Raw genomic sequence first — 17,029 nt, forward strand, 5'->3', positions numbered from 1 at the left:
TAGCGACACCTGTGTTCTAACAGATGAATCATACGATTTACAATTCACAATTGTAAAATTTCTGGAAAATATAGGTAATGCACAACATGCCCATTGGCGGCTTCGGTGCTTGTCTTATCGTATCCTATCCTACACAGAGTTCAGGTTAGGTTTCTCTATGGATGACGGTGTAGCTGTCAGTGTTCGGGTTTACAGTTACTCGGACTTGATCTATAAGCTCAATCCGACTAATAGTTGCAAAGATTTGGTCAAAATACCGATTGTCACCGAAACCTACTATTGGGCTGGAGGGTGCAGGGACATAAAAAGGATTTGCAAATTCAAAAATTAGTTGCTGTGAAATGTTTTTGAACATTCAACATTTTGATAATTTTGAAAAAATTCTCGCCATGGTACCTCATTTCATTTCATTTCATTTATTTTCAAAAAAATAAAACACAACAAGTGACCTGCGTAGCTCCAGTTTGTAACAATTCTAAGGAGCTACTAATTCTAAGGAGGTACTTCGTACGGGCTTTCGTAATTGCGCTATGCGCAATTTTAAAAATGAACACTTTCAGTAAATTTGACCATGCCCAACTTAACTTGCATTTTGGTAACAGAAGCATTAGAGGGTTGTAGACGTATTAGGGTTCCGGGCGTATTACGGCTACGGACGTATTATGGTTACGGACGAAATAGGATTACGGGTCGTACGGGGCTAAGTCGCAGCAAACGCTCCGACTGTTCTGATGCCTTGTTTTATTGCGGATTCGTAGTCTATGAACATAACCAAATGCTTTGCCCTTACTGTCTGCTTCCAATTCGACGTGTTACAAACGGCATATTAATCTTATAAGCCCCCAGTACTTCGTACGGGGCTAAAAAGGTTTATAGAAATCGGTTGAGTGGTTCCAGTTACATCCTTGAGTAATGTTGCTCTCGATATAATGAAAGAACAGATGAGCGGTGAAAATTCACTCTGATAAATTTGAATTTTGTTTCTATATATTTGAGCATTATTGAGCAGTTGTTATAATTGAAATTAAAATGAAATTAAAGAAGAGAGAACAATAACATGGAATAGTAATATACATGTAGTATGGAAGAGATGAGCAGCAAATCTTTTTTAGCCCCGTACGAAGTACTGGGGGCTTATAAGATTAATATGCCGTTTGTAACACGTCGAATTGGAAGCAGACAGTAAGGGCAAAGCATTTGGTTATGTTAATAGATGACGAATCCGCAATAAAAACAAGGCATCAGAACAGTCGGAGCGTTTGCTACGACTTAGCCCCATACGACCCGTAATCCTATTTCGTCCGTAACCATAATACGTCCGTAGCTGTAATACGCCCGCAACCCTAATACGTCTACAACCCTCTAATGCGTCTGTTACCAAAATGCAAGTCAAGTTGGGCATGGTCAAATTTACTGAAAGTGTTCATTTTTAAAATTGCGCATAGCGCAATTACGAAAGCCCGTACGAAGTACCTCTCAAATAAAACCAACAATTTACGACATCATTTTAGAAACCCAAAATTTTTTGCCAACTTTCTATTGGGTATTCAATTATCTCTCAAATGAAACAAAAACTAGAAAAATCGGATGAGATTTACTCGATTTATGTGCAAAAAACACTTAGGGCCGGGTAGCGGCCTTGGTCCAAGGGCCCCAATTTGAAACTTTTTTCGCCACGTTCTTTTCGGTATTCAATTACCTTCCATAAAAAACTAAAACTAGCAAAATCGGATGAGATTTACTCGATTTATGTGCAAAAAACACTTAGTTTTGTAAATAAAACGATAGAAGGGGGAAGAAGAAAGCGAATAAGAAGAACAAGGAAAGCAATTGAAATCAATTTTTATTTTGTGGATTAATTTTCGTTTTACAATCAATTTTTTTTGCGCGATCACACTTTTATATAAATAACTGAAACAGAAAATGTTATATTAAAGAGCCACAACCAGAATGACCTATGAGACCATTTTTTATATAACACAAAACCTTTTTCAACGAATACCATTGTCTTTTTGTTATTGGTGTAGCAGCTCTAAGAGTAATTATATCTAGAGAGGAAATTTCGAACAAAATTACGTAAAATATGTGGTCCCAACATGAAATACGAAATGCTTATTGGTATGTGTGTTTGCCCTCTTAATTAAGAGGGCAAATTGAACTATCAAAAGCGAAATAGCGTCAACGCATACATGTATTGGTGTAAAATTATACGATATGTGTATATTATACAAACTGACGTTGGGACCACATTTTGTCGTACAAATTTCCTCTCTAGATATAATTACTCTAAGTAGCAGCTGCCTTAATCATACTTACGTTTCTAACGTATACAGTTCGGCTGATGGAATTTTTAATCTAATTACAAAATAAAATGCCAATTTGTTATCCGTATCGAATAAAGAGAAGAAGTGCTGTATGTAAGGAAGGGTTATCGATTACAAATTGATTTACTGTTTTTCACACGTGAATAGATCACTAAAATGACCGCTGGCGTGACGATCGACGGTTCGGTTTTGTGTGCAAACCAATGACAACCAACTTTGCTTCTAAGGGAATTCCCCGTATTTAGTTCATTTGCATTCATTTCAAAGAATTGGACGCACTCACTTATTCATTACTATGTGAAATTGTGAAGTTGGTTTCGATTAGTTTGCACACTTTTCCCCACCATTCCTCACGTTTCCGTCATCAGTTTCACCAAACGAAGAGATCTATACAGCCAATTTCGTGTCTAGGCTGGTCTTGCTGTGATTCTCCATTTCTCTGATTTATCTCATTTGCCATTTGAAATGACATACGAAATGAGACAAACCAGTGAAATGGAGAATAACATCGACACCAGCTTAAATACGAATTTGACAGTATTTACGTGTGAAAAACCGTAGCATTAACACATTGCAAATAACACCGTTACCCAAAAAAAAAATGGGCCAAATGACCGTTCAAAAAATCTGTTCTGGCGCTTGGTTTGCAGTGCGTTGGAATACGTCATCCAGTCATCCTGTTTACTGACGAAACTTTCTGTCTAAAGCTTGAAGTCTGTACGACGTTATGTACCGTTAGAAATTCGTCACTTCATGTCAGTGCCTTTTATAAGGATTTTTCACTGGGGTGCACAACTTTCCGCAGGGCCCCATTTTTTCTCTCGAAAGGGACAATTTTTCTCGCCAAGGGGCCCATGTTTATTTTTGGTTTTCGTTAACAATAGTGAACGCAGATAAACATACATTAGTCGGTTCAAGATATTGCTTTTTTCGCCGCAGTCAAAAATTTTTGAAGAAAGGCTGGTCACTAGTTTTGCAAGATCTCATGGCTTCAAAAAATCGGTCTCTTCTAGTTAACATTCTCTGATTTCGAGATAAAGGTACAAATCGCGAGCGGAGCGAGCGAGAAAATTTTCAGATATTCTGCTTTCAAAACGTTCTATTTCTCTTACGCTTACGCGCGATGTAAACTCCTACGTCCTAGGACGGCCCTCTTAACCCCTCTTAATTCATGTCTCGCTGCCGATGAAATTATCAGCAATTATCAAATAAATACAAAAATATAGGCGCAGCTTTGAATTACAGCAGATGATTAGTTTTGAATTGCAGCGCTAAAATAATTAGATTAAATTTGAAGAAACAAATTATGTGACAGATTACAATGAGTTTTTCACTGGGCGGATTTATAAACAGTGGGGTGCACTGATAGGGGACTGGGTGCATTTTTCCTCCGACCTTGTATGTTAAAAAAGGCCCTGGGCACCAATGAAAGTACAAACCAGGTATGGTACATCCATATAAGCCGGATCAAATAGCGAATTCGTTTATTTCGTCCTCAGACAAACTCAGTTTTCTTTTAAATTTCACCAAAATTATCAAAGTCACCAAATGGTTTAACGTAACCTCAGACACAGAAAATTTAAAATTTTGTGTATTTTTGCAATTATCGCATCCAGAAACCATTTGATCACATTTATTTTAATTCAAATCGATAATGTGTATGGTCTTCTAGGTGAAGACAGTGAGCTGGACAGTTGTATTTGCAAATTAAGTGTGCTATTGACTAAATGAGTTGTGTGCAAATAATTTTCTAATTGGATTTTTTTGCTCAATAGCACACTTAATTTGCAAATACAACTTTCCAGCTCACTATCTTCACCTAGAAGACCCTACACATTATCGGTTTGAATCAAAATAAATGTGATCAAATGGGTTCTAGCTGCGATAATTGCAAAAATGTACAAAATTTTAAATTTTCTGTGTGTGAGGTTACGTTAAACCATTTGGTGAGTTTGATAATTTTGGTGAAATTTAAAAGAGAACTGAGTTCGGCTGAGGACGAAATAAACGAAATAGCTATTTGCTCCGCTCCATACAAATTTTGACATTGGACCATACCTTCTGTATACTTTCATTGCTGGGCACTTGTTTTATCAATGTGTCCCGTTTGAGTTTCTTTTTTTGCCCTGCTTAGTTTTTTCATCGGAGACATTTTTTTAGATCAAGCGTGGAATGTATGGCTGACGATATTTTGACGTTTGATAGAATATTCGGAATAACTGTAAATGCTAACGTTCGAGTGGGTGCGTTTTATGTCATTATATACGATTTATTTGAATTATAGGGATCCTAAAATATTATTTTGTAGTACTGTGGTGCACTGGGTCGCACCTAGAACCACTGGGTCGCACCGACGGGGGACTGGGGTGCACTTTTCCCCCGAGCTTATATGTTATAAAAGGCTCTGCTTCATGTTCTACTACAGTCGGCGACTTTCAAATGAGTGATACAAACAAATGCTTGTTTACTCTGGTGAACAATGGTTAAACCGTTCAAAGACGTAAAACCATATGTGTTTGTATGAGTATCAGGGAATCAGCTGATAGTCAATAGCGCAGTGTGTAGGTCGAGACTTCACATTGAATTATTGAATTGCTAGTTGTGGGTTCGAAACTCAACCGCAACACAAATAATTCGTTTCATCAGGTTGTTGTCCACAATAACGACATCTGATTGAGTCGGTTATTAGGTTGCGTCTTGGATTTAGTACCGATAACGTCTCTTTGTGTTACATGTAATTGTTCGTGTTCGTAATTTCATTCAGTCAGTTAGATGAAAAAGCCCGTTGACGGTGTGTGTTGTCTTCTTTTTCTTTTTTTTAATTTCAAAGTCGCTGACTGTACTAACATTGACAATCATCTACGACTCGTAGACTACGAGGCAACGTTCCATGCAAAGTTCGACTATGAGCTGATCCCGTAATTGAAATCATTTTGTATGTTACACGATCAATATTGGTACGCGTTGGTTTATTCGAAATTTTGTTTAGAACCATTTCTTTTACATTTACATGAAACCGTAGAATTAAAATTTCGAGAAATCGACGTAACTGAATACAGTATTTTTTGATAGAAAGTCAAAAATAGCTCTGACAGCTGAAGTCAGCACTTGTAGAATTTTCGAAATTCCTTGTTGATCTGCGAATTCTTGCAAGCTTTAAAGGGTTTTGACAGGAGGTTTATTATTTTTCGTTAACTGAACGCTATGTTAGTTCCCTTGACTGAAAGTCATGGGTCTTACGGATAATAAACACTTTAAAATGTTTGTCACACAATATTCACTACTACGATTGAAACATTCAGTTAAAAACTGGATTTCCCCTGTTTTCGTTGTATACCTAGCAGATCGCTTGCGAGGAAAAGATCTGTTTCACGTCTTGGAATGTTAGCATGCATCGCATATTTCCCCTACTAAAAGACGCGTTGTTCCGTATTAATGTAAACAAATATTTTTGGTTTGAAATTTATTTTTAATTAAAATGCTTGAAATACCTTTGCAACAACAAATTTTAACAATTTCCTTAAAATTAGATAAGTGTCAGTGCTACAACATTGTAATGTGAAACCGTCAACTGCATAGACGGCCATAAATAAAACGAACCACAGCACTGCTTCTAGCATGAACATAGAAAATATTCGGAGGCTGATGAAACCACAGTAGCCACTGCGGTTCTGTTGTACAGTGATAGATGACTTGTTTTGGTTGTGTGAGGTAAAACATACAATACAAACAATCCTAAGCGGTAGCTCGTATCACTAAAGCCTCCAAATTTGAGTGTTCATGCTAGTAGCAGAGCTGTGAACGAACCGATTGAAGCAAATTACTAAATAAATTCCAGCATAAACATGAACGCGGTATATATTTTATTGGTTATCTGGAAGTAAAAAGTTGAATAATGGCTGTTATTGAGGTTATACTAATTTCTTGACAACTCGACGTCAGTAATTAAATAGGGTTAAGTTTCCATTCCACTCAACCAAAAGTACTCTGTGAGAGAGCGAGCTGTCAAATAAACAAAGCCAAAATTGAAAAAATTCAATTTTGTCTCTCACACGGAGTACTTTTGTGGTAATTAGGTTTCGATCGAAAATAAACCCCTAGTACTAATGCGAAAGGACAGGCACAACTAATTTTAGTATAAACGTCATCTTGTACGTCAAAGGAGAAGCCAGTAATAGTTATTACGTAACGATTGAGTAGGCCGAAAGAGTTACGTATTAAGTTTTGTATGCTTGCTTAGAGGACCGAAAGTAAGCAAATGTCAATTCAAGCGATAGCTTTCGCCCCGCGAATTGACAGCTTTACTTTCGGTAAAGTTTTTAAGTTTCTTAAATGATTTTCAAAGTTTTAAAAGTTTCTGTAAAGTTTCTCGAATTTTTTCTTGAGAAATTTTAGAAACTTTATAAACTTTGAAAAACATTTTAGAAACTTTTAGAAACATGTTTCTAAAAAATAGGCCCTGCCAAGCATACAAATTTTTTTGCTTCTATAGCCTTCATGCCTTCATGATCAAATCAAAGAAACATCATTGAGCGGGTGTCTTCAACTATTCTTTCAGAACACTTAATCACTGTGTAAGGGTACTACTCTAAACCGTTACTTCTGTGCAGCTACAATTTTAGGTAAATGCCACTCTCGCATCCGGTACTCTTGGTGAATACCAGTGCCACCCTGCTATCATTATTCAGATAAATTGTCTATGTCTACTTACCATGAGACCAGTTTCAAAGTTAAGTGGAATCATGCCTGCAATACAAATAGGCTGCATATTTTGAGCTAAATACAATGCAATAAGAATGTCCTTTTGATATTTCAATTCGTAAGTGTACCACTTTGATTGGGAAATTACGTATACAATGCGCATATTCTATTAATGGAATGGACAATCAATTCAATTTAGTAAATAAATTTTATAAATGATTATCGAATTTTACCGTGTTGTCTAGAATTTGTCCAATGTAACAGTACATTAACATCTCAGTATAAAACGACAAAAAGCCCCCTATGATATTCGTGTAATTAATCTAAAAAAAAGTCGAAATGATTGGAGAGGCCCTTTTCAATCTGCCCTGAACACTTATTCATACCGCTAAAAATGCACCTAAACTTTCTAATGCTACTATAGCGGACACTACAACTTGTACAGTTGATATGACGCTGTATAGTTCATGCAAGTAATTGCTGAATCTAAAATGAGGAAAAATTTGAGTTATTTGCATAGCAAAGGAGCTGAAGGTTGTAACCAGTGCCGGAGGCAAACATTTTTACGAAAGGGAAACTAATCGGGTAATTGATTACACACCCTCGAAGGAACTGCCGGAGCATCCGGTAATTAATAGGAATTGAAGGAATTACTAGAAATTTAAGTAATTACAAGGAATTCACTGGAAATACGAGAAATTTAACGTAAATGAAAGGAAATACGGATAAGTATGATGAACGAAAGAACTAAGCCATTGGCGATTGGTGATACGCAACAAAAACTATTTTGGTCACCGTAGTGCAGACCATTTCTTCATGATTTCTGGCGTGAAAACATAATTACTTCGAGGATTTGATTTTTGTTGCAAATGGCTCAGGCGAGTCCACTGATTCACTGACCCTCCAAAAATCACCGATGGCTAGAGATGTGCGGGCCGCCCAAAAATGTCGGGCTGCCCGGGTTTTTATCCGGCCCGACCGGGCCTGGGCCGGGCGGGCTTCAAATCTGTCGGGCCGAGCTTGGACCGGACCTAAAAAACCAAATTTTTGGCCCGATTTTCAAAGTTTCGCGCACTTTTTTATATGAAATTTGCTTTCGGGCCGCCCGAAAATGCCGGCCCGTCCGAGTTTTTATCCGGCCCGATCGGGCTTGGGCCGGACGGGCTATAAATACGTCGGGCCAGTTCGGGCCGGGCTTTAAAAATGAATTTCGGACCGGGCTTCGGGCCGGACGGGCTTCAAAAAAACATCGGCCCGCACACCTCTACCGATGGCTTGTTTTCATGGTTCATACAACTAGTTCGAAGTTTTCGCAAATTGACTCTTAAATTTGATGGAAATCTTAGAAATTTATCGAAATAAAGAAAAGGAAAGAAATTTTTTAGAAAATTGCTTCTAAAAAGTATACAATGAATTGGATAGTAAATCCGCCAAAACGGAATTAATCCGGGAATTAGAAATTAATCCGGTAATTGAATGAATTGAAAGGAATTAGAAATTGATTTGCCACTCTTTTGGCCAGTGGTTTCTCCCTCGCATTTTTACTGAACCTCATTGTTTGTTTGCAACAATTTACAAAATTGCAAATGAAAATTCAATTTTGTACGATTCTTTTACCAAAAAAAATGGTTTTCCATACCTTGATACGTCCATTAACTGCATCATTATATTTCGCATTTTCGCATCCGAATTTCTAGCGACATGCTTCCTTTTACTTATTTCATCGAACTCACTGAAATCGTGCTCGATTAGGGAAACCAGGCCACCGTACACATCAACCAGCACGAAAAACAACGAACTGGCACTTATACAAACATTAAGACAAAAGCTAACAAGAAAAACATTGAAGGACGTGGTAATGATATAACCTATGACAGTCGTCGGATCTATGTACGGCAGCAACAACGGAGACACTAACGTCAATTTTCCCAAAAAAAAGTAATCGTACAAAGGGAAAGCTGAGTAGATAGCATATCCTACGGCAAAACCGATAAAGTTGATGCTCATATGATAACCAATCAACTTTGTTACTCCCATGAGAATACACTCTTGCGGTCCAGTTGGATTGCTGTCGAACACTTTAACAACGAATTCCACTACCGACATGAATCCATCGTGTTTGGTAATTATAACAATCAATTTTCCCCAAACCTGCGTATGAACACTTTTTAAACACAAAGAAAGTCTTAAAAGCATAATATACGACATACCATACCGTTGAAGGCAAAAAAACCCGACAAAATCATGCTTTCTTTTGCTGGATACGAAACCGCGAGCGTGTATGAAGTAATAAGGAACGCTGTGGCATTCGTAAATACAGCGAACGCAGTTCTGTAATTTTTTTTCCAGCCATTCACGAATTCTAGCCCCGGGGTGTATGCAAAGAAGTTGATAAGGGCCAATATTTCCAGCATTTTACCACCGGCTGTTGTGGCTTTCTTTTTCTTCTTGGAAATTCTCTCTTTGAACTTAAAATTAATAAAAACAAAATAATGAGCTGTGATGACATAAAATTAATTAATTAACCTCGAACAATAAATAGTAGAGACTCTATTGGCGATTGACAACAAAGAGTGCTACTTGTAGCAAAGTCTGACATCTGACCTGAACCGAATTTCAAAAATTTGGAATTGGTAAACTGGAAAAATTTTATTTAAAGAATCAGGTTACCTGAAAACCTACCAGGTCGGGTTATTTGTATTGAGGTAGAATCAGATTTCAGGTCTGGGCTTCAACAATCAGATATCAAAATTTTAAAATTTTGAAAATTTTAGAGCAGTTGAAAGTTTTTCATTATTTTGGTTATTACGTTTGGCTTATTTCTCATCCGGTCATCAGGTGACTTTGGAATTTTGTCTGAGAGCCCTGGCATTTCTTAACTTTGATCTGGTTTTTTGATAAGTTGCATGCGACATACTGGAGGTCATCAGATGACCGTTTCGTCAATTTTAGATTATTGCTTTAGACTCTTCTTTTCCATCATTTGTTTGAGTTGTATTTAACACAGGGCCTATTCTTAGGACCTTAAATCTTAAAAATTCCATAAAATTTTTAAAGAATTCCTTAAGATTAGAAGATGGTTAACAATGAAGGTGGGTAAGATACTATTTCGATTATGTTACATTTTGTCGTGAAAACTGCAACCGCACCAGAAATCACGATCACGTCATACAGAATGAAATAGAAAATGATGCACTGCACATTGAATCGAGTATAGTATTGAAATATTAGCAACACTTCTACCGGTTGACGGACTAAGTGAATACCCTTTCTTTACGGCAGAGTAAAATAAACCAGGCAGGAGCGGTTCATTTTCGAAACGTCAAATAAGGGACCTAATACATGGGATGAAAATGAACTCAAATGAACACTGACACAAAATGAAAAATTTTATTCGCAAAATATCAAGGGCTACTAGATTATTCAGGTCCCTAGTCAAACAAGCGCTCCTGCCTGGTTAACTTTACTCTGTCTTGCTTTCTACGGTATTTTTTTTGGCATATCTTTTAGCATACCTTTTCAAAAAAAATTTTTGTTTCCAAAAAATATTTTTGTTTTCAAAAAAAGTTTTGTAAGTATATACATTGAACGACATCTCAAATGTCTCACTGTCATTTTTTTCAGAGAATGTCATTGTGAATTTGCAATGACACAATAAAATTCTCAGAAAAATTTGACAGTGAGACATTTGAGATGTTGTTCACTGTAAAGAATTTTGGTTTTCAAAAAAAAAGTTTTGTTTTAGTATATAAGGAGTTTGGTTGAAGAAAAAGTAACAAAACTAAAGTTTTGCTTTTTCTACATATGAGAAAATATGGTAATAATTGATTGCAAAGAGAAATAATTTAGAAAGGCATCGAATTAAAGTGATACACTGAAAAATGATTTTGATATCCTAAAAAAAGGTTTTCGATGTGTTGAAAAAAGATTTTTGATATCCTGTCAGCATGATACACTAAAAAATAATAAATTTTGATATCTTCAATAAATAATAAAGATGTCAAATCTTTAAAAATTTGATCTCTCGAAATTGATATCCCCAAAAATGATTATGATTCACCGAAATTTGAAATTGATACCCAAAAAAGGAATTCTGATATCAAAAAAAAGGAATTGATGACCCGAAAAAATAATTCTGATATCACCAAAAGCAAATTTTGATATACCAAAAAAAGAAAGTTATTTCAGAGAATAGGAAATTTTATTTCCAATAAATAGAAATTGATAACTCAGAAAAATGAATTTTCTCGAGATTTCTTATAAACGGAGATAAATAATTAACAAAGCGAGATAATTTTATTGAAAACGGAGTCATAGTATACCGTCATTCAAAAAGGAAGTCACGCTCATAGGGACGGACCCACTTTTCGAAAAACGTGACGTGTTCTGACATATGCGACGGACCCACATTCTCTGAAATCGGACGTCCTCTCTTTGTTAAAACACTTAAAAGAAGTTAGCATCTCTGATATTTCTTTATGTTCTGATTGAGGGACTCGAGTACTACACGAAACTGTATTTAGTTTCCGGATCCGCTCGGCATACATGACCGCCCAGAACACGAGTCAATTTGAATACAGATTGTTATCGCAGCGGATAGAGGGACTAATTCTAAGCTAATTCGTGTTAAAATGGCTTCCCTCTACAACCTGGCCACGTAGCTAATCCAGCTAAAGTCGAAAATTCGCCATTGTTCAATGGTGATATACGTCCAAGACGAAGACAGTTTGATACTCTTTGAATATTGGTAGAGGATTGCATGCTCTATTAAAAGCTGTGAATTGATTTTACAAAAGTCATCTGAATTGTGTACCATTAGAAAAGTTTATTTTCACCATTAGTGAACTAAAAATGTATTGAGTGGAAAGACATAGAATCCGTCGGGAAAATGAATTTTTTTTATAATTTATTTTGGTTCTACAACCAAAATAAAAAATATTCGCATCATTAGAAACAATTTAAAACGAACGAATTTTTTTATAAATTCATTTCTAAATTATTTCTCACTCTCGAACCAAACGAAACGACATTTTTAGACCCGTACGAAGTACTGGGGTCTTATAGGTTTACGCATACGTTTGTAACACATCGAATTGGACTCCCTGAGTAAGGGGAAACCTATTGTGGTTGTATAGAGATGCCAAATCCGCGAAAAAAAATGTCCGTCCGTCTGTCCGTCTGTCTGTGGGTTCTCTAACTTGAGTAAAACGCATCCGACTTTAAAAATTCTTTTTTTCCTCGTTTGGTAATGTCAAAAAGGAGTTTAGTTCGTCCCCACAGAATTCATTTTTTTACGAAACGAATACCAATTTTCATTGCACTTAAAAAGCGTTTTAACACGCCGAGCGATCCGGCCCATTGCCCCGGAGCGAAGCGGAGGGCCGCAATGCGAACCGGGCGCCGGAACGGTGTCGGTAACTTAGGAGTTAATTTTTTTTTCTCTCGCTTCGTCTAATTTGTTTTACATAAAACTGAATTTACAGAAAAAAAAAGTTCAAAAATATTACATCTAACCACCGATCCATTGATTTGTTTCAATAACAATAATCATCCACAAACTTATAGTTTTTGCGAAGTCATAGAAAATGATGTATAACACAACAGATAAAGAGAGAGCAATTTTTAAAAGGAAACTCAATCCGTTGCTCTAAAAAAAATTACCATTCATTTATTCACTTTTATCTCAATCTTCTTTTTGTTCTCATTTCAAAATTATTTCTCTTTGCAATCAATTATTACCATATTTTCTCATATGTAGAAAAAGCAAAACTTCAGTTTTGTTACTTTTTCTTCAACCAAACTCCTTATATACTAAAACAAAACTTTATTTTTGAAAACCAAAATTCTTTATATATACTTACAAAACTTTTTTTGAAAACAAAAATATTTTTTGGAAACAAAAACAAATTTTGAAAAGATAAAAGATATGCCAAAAAAATACCGTTTGCTTTCTTGCAATCTAAAAAAAAGCGAATGCCTTAATCTTACCTTCATAAAAATACTTCTTTCGTCCGTCATTGTTACAACTACCGTGAGTCTAACTGATCGAATTGATTTTTTTTAAACTTAGACACGGCTCCCGTTATTGAAGATAGTCAAAATAAGTTAGCACGACTAAGACGGCTGCAAAGATTGATATATTGACAACAAATCCAAAATGAAACTGAACAGGATACGAATTCGAGTTTCTCTTTTAAGTGTTCTCGTAACCTTCGGGTGGCAAGTAAAAAACTGTTTTGTCGAACGTTCTGTGGTACTTCGATCTAGCGGTGAATTTAATAGGACAATTACTATTATTATTTAATCAGACATTGTCGAACGACCGCCTATATTTCCGCAATACTTTTACATTTGAAGCGATATTGGGTGCAATATTGCTCATTCAAAGCCCATTAAACAACACCTTGCCAATAGTGAATGTGTTGATAATTGAGCCAAATCGGTCATTCAATTGTTAATTATATTGAAATGTTTCATGGTTATTATGTGCCGGTAGGTACTTTAGCTCCAAACGGTGGCGTGTTTCTTTGTGTTTTCATGTTTCTATTGTTTTCCAATAAATTATGTAAGGCTTAACACTAGTTGACCTGATAGGGAAATTGAGTTCGACCAGACCTGACTTGAATTTTCAAGTCATGCCTTGAAATGACCTGATACATCGCCTGATACGTCCTGATGACCTGAACTAGAATTTTGGAATCAAATTAAACTAGTTTGGATCGAGTTGTTTCACACAATTTTGCATTAAATATGTCTTTGGAAGAGCCCATTTATTCTTGACACGGTTTTGCACTCACAGCATTTGTTTTAAATAATGCAAAATTACTGACTAGTAAGTCGAGCTGTATCTTCCTAAAAGAGTTGACTGTGGGTCATGGCTAAGCCCAACGCGTTATACACAGAAAAAGAACAGATTTTTTCAGTTTCATTTGGCCAATAATTTTAAATCAGTTCTGGTACCTTTTAGAGCGCTGCTATGACCATATGAAGAATTACATTTTTTTAAACTAAATTTTCATGCTAAACCCTTTGCACCATTTAGAAACTGACACATCGTGTGCGCAAAACCCCCATCTACTAACATATTAGCAACTAGATTTTATGTACCGGAGTGGGATCTTCATTTTTTATAAACGTCAATTTACGTCCTTGTGCACAAATGAAAATCCATTTACGCACTACTTTGATCGCACTACTGTACATAAAGGGATATACACTCTGTAATGTTACCGTTTGTTATAGGTTTAGTCCCAAACACACCCAAATTGTGTTAAGAAGAGAATGACAAGGCCTCGTGTATAGAAGACGTAGAAGGCACCGAGGACTTACGCTGTGGGCCATATGCTAACACTTCTCATACAGTGTTAGTGCAGTGGTTAGGTGATCTTCTCTTTCGATTAAGTTGTCATTGATTTAATGTATTTTCCTTTTCAGATTAGTGACCATGTCTCTTCTCAGTGTCAGTGTCAATTATTTAGTTTTCATTTTCGTTGTGTGCGGTGTGAATTGTTAAAAGTCTCTCTAAAAGTGAATTTTTAGTGCATGAATGTTGAATGAATGATAGACGCTGTGAATTGAATGAGTTGAGGTCAGTTTCCTTTATTTTCTTTTATTGATTTTATGAGAATAAAAATTGAGGACTTTTGACCATTTGTTGTTTGAATTTCTTGTCAATTTGTTGTTTGAATGAAAGATTATGGAGGATTTTCCCTTTGTATCTTGTTTCGCTACGTTTTGGGAATCTCTTCAAAGTAGCTTTCAATTTGTCTCTAAATTTCCATTACAAATGGCAAACTTTCCAGGTAAATCATTTAATACTTGTTCAACTGAATGATGTACTGCTGTATCGGGAAGAACCAAGCAGAAACGACTGACGAGTGCTAGCCCTCTCTAGCGTTTGACCGCTGTTTGTGTTCGAGGTCGAAACAGCCCTGTTCTCTTTACATCGCTTCACGCGATCCACGGGAAAGGGATGAGCAATGGCTCTGTTGTTTTCGCTTTCGATTTTGTTTTTCGTATTTATTTTTTTTGTACCAGGGGGCTGCCGCCCTATTTTGCTCGCCCTATTTTCTGATCCATAAAATGTTGCCTTCTGTGCACAGTATGTCGTTATCAGACGAAAACACTTCAAAAAACACTACAAGTAATATCATTTATCCTTATCATTTAATTTTTCTACAATCAATGTATCAACAGCGCCAACAAATGAACAGCCAGCCTATTTATATGTGATTCGAAATCGATTATCATTTTTTAATTACTGTTGACAAGCCCCAAATATTTAATTCGGATTTGTTGCGTTGCTCAGACAAATGTAAATTAATTTTCCGATGAATTGGGACAATTTTGAAAACTGAAATTGGAGGCCGGCTGCCAATATACCACTTACATATACCACTTATATAAGTTACCACTTCGTTTTCGCAGAGAAATGATACCCGCCATCTAAGTAACATTTCTCTGATTTTTGTGAGTTATACATTAAGGTCAATGGACCATTTGCAAATTTGTAGCGTACCTTTAGGCGGAAAAATATTCGTTTTTTTATGATTTCCTTGAACCAAAATCTTTTTTTTTTGTAACCAGTAAAGCCGATTAAAGCATGCAAAAACTTGTTACTTTTAACGGAAAATTGATTTGTTTTTGAAGAAACCAATTTTTCATTTAAAAGTAACGCATTTTTGCGTGGTTTAATTGTTTTACTTAAAAAAAAAAAGATTTTGGTTCAAAGAAATTATTAAAAAAACGAATATTTTTCCGCCTAAATGTAGGCTACAAATTTGCAAAAGGTCCATTGCTCTTAAGCGCTCACCACAATATATGGAATTGGGGAAGTGATATACGAAATGTATAGGAGAATGGAGTTTAGAAACTAAGGGTAAAATCTAATACAATTATAGTACTTTCGCTTCCGACTAGGCGAATAGCGTTCGAACGGACTACGATAACAATGAGGGAATGCAAACATTTGCCGTCAATAAAAATCATGTTTCTTATGGAAAAGTTTAATGATTAAAAAAAAAAAACTTTCCGGAAGGAGTTAGTAACATTACAATCACAATTAAAATTTTGCTTATAAACTAACCCTAAATAAGCACACATTTGTTCTACAATTACAAAGCTGCAGACAGCACTCGCAGACTTTCTAAATTCCGTGTTGATTGAAAGCCATATAGGCAAATTCTTGTAAGCTTTAAATGGTTTCAACCGGAATGGTGTGCTTTTTCGTTGACTGAAAGCTATGCTAAATGACAGCATCTGCCATGTTACGCCAAAAGCCCATCGCATTTATGTCTTTGCACTCAAAGACCTTTCCACGGCTTTAAGCTTCTTTTGTATTCCACTTTTCCAAAAGAAGTTCAAAGTGTTCAAACGCTCTCCAGCGCACATTTATAATGTGATACGTGGTATGGGTTAACACGGCAGAAACGAATTATGGCAAAAGTGACCAGTCTATTTTGTGCATATTTTGTAATTGAAATCGAAAACAAAAAGCTCGCAGAAGCTCTTTTAAGCTAACAAAAAACACTTCTTGAACGACAACTGCATAACCAATTTGTTGAACGAGTGAATCGTATGACTTGACAAGTTAGACTTGTTTTTCAAAAATAATTTCTTTCTGTGCCTTAGAATCATAATTCGACGTATTTCGTCACTGTCCCTACGATCGAAAAATGATTGCTAAGAAAACCTGAAATTGTTGTAATGTTTTTGTTTTGTTTTTCGTCTCATTATGATCCTTACGGCACAGAAAACGTAGTTCGTGACTCGTGACGAAAGCAGAATTTTTTCAGGACACGTCTTAAGCTTGTCCTAATCGGCTTCGCCTCGTTCTTCTGACTTACGAAAAATACTATTTTATCATCACCGATCAAAAAATGTGTAATAAAGGCACAGACGTAGACACAAGCAACGCACTTCAAGCAAAAGTGATCATAAGCAAAAGTGACCATAAGCAGAAGTGACCATAAGCAAAAGTGATTATTATGGTCATCTGCTCTATT

At 36.1% G+C, this 17,029-nt stretch overlaps 2 protein-coding genes and 1 long non-coding RNA gene across 3 annotated transcripts in view; 1 reads left to right on the top strand and 2 right to left on the bottom strand.

Moving 5' to 3' along the window:
* Positions 1 to 5,816: 5,816 nt before the first annotated feature.
* LOC119077892 lies at positions 5,817 to 13,189 on the bottom strand. Its single transcript, XM_037185256.1, has 8 exons — positions 13,014 to 13,189; positions 9,236 to 9,493; positions 8,665 to 9,176; positions 7,412 to 7,511; positions 7,259 to 7,348; positions 7,036 to 7,191; positions 6,125 to 6,198; positions 5,817 to 5,861 (listed from the first exon to the last, which is right to left on the bottom strand). Exons 1-7 carry the CDS (start codon positions 13,041 to 13,043, stop codon positions 6,148 to 6,150), a joined length of 1,197 nt encoding a protein of 398 aa, XP_037041151.1. The 5' UTR covers positions 13,044 to 13,189; the 3' UTR covers positions 5,817 to 5,861; positions 6,125 to 6,147.
* LOC119077850 (MLX-interacting protein) overlaps positions 9,315 to 17,029 on the top strand; it is a 29,636-nt gene continuing 21,921 nt past the window's right edge. The window contains exon 1 of the mRNA XM_037185176.1: positions 9,315 to 9,324. The gene's annotated coding sequence lies outside the window, so the exon portion shown is untranslated. The remainder of the gene's footprint in view (positions 9,325 to 17,029) is intronic.
* On the bottom strand, positions 16,493 to 16,911 carry LOC119077945. The gene is made up of 2 exons (XR_005087906.1): positions 16,880 to 16,911; positions 16,493 to 16,640 (listed from the first exon to the last, which is right to left on the bottom strand). It is a non-coding gene; the product is annotated as an uncharacterized LOC119077945 (long non-coding RNA).

Source organism: Bradysia coprophila, unplaced genomic scaffold (genome assembly GCF_014529535.1).
Source record: "Bradysia coprophila strain Holo2 unplaced genomic scaffold, BU_Bcop_v1 contig_24, whole genome shotgun sequence".
Taxonomy (NCBI): Eukaryota; Metazoa; Arthropoda; class Insecta; order Diptera; family Sciaridae; genus Bradysia; species Bradysia coprophila.

Bases quoted from the DNA above. Each gene is read 5' to 3' on its own strand.
- LOC119077892 (XM_037185256.1), bottom strand. From the start codon at position 13,043: ATGACGGACGAAAGAAGTATTTTTATGAAG. The intron at 9,494-13,013 runs GTAAGATTAAGG...ATTAATTTTAAG, and splicing joins AAAGAAGTATTTTTATGAAG to TTCAAAGAGAGAATTTCCAA. The intron at 6,199-7,035 runs GTAAGTAGACAT...TTTTACTTCCAG, and splicing joins ACTTTGAAACTGGTCTCATG to ATAACCAATAAAATATATAC.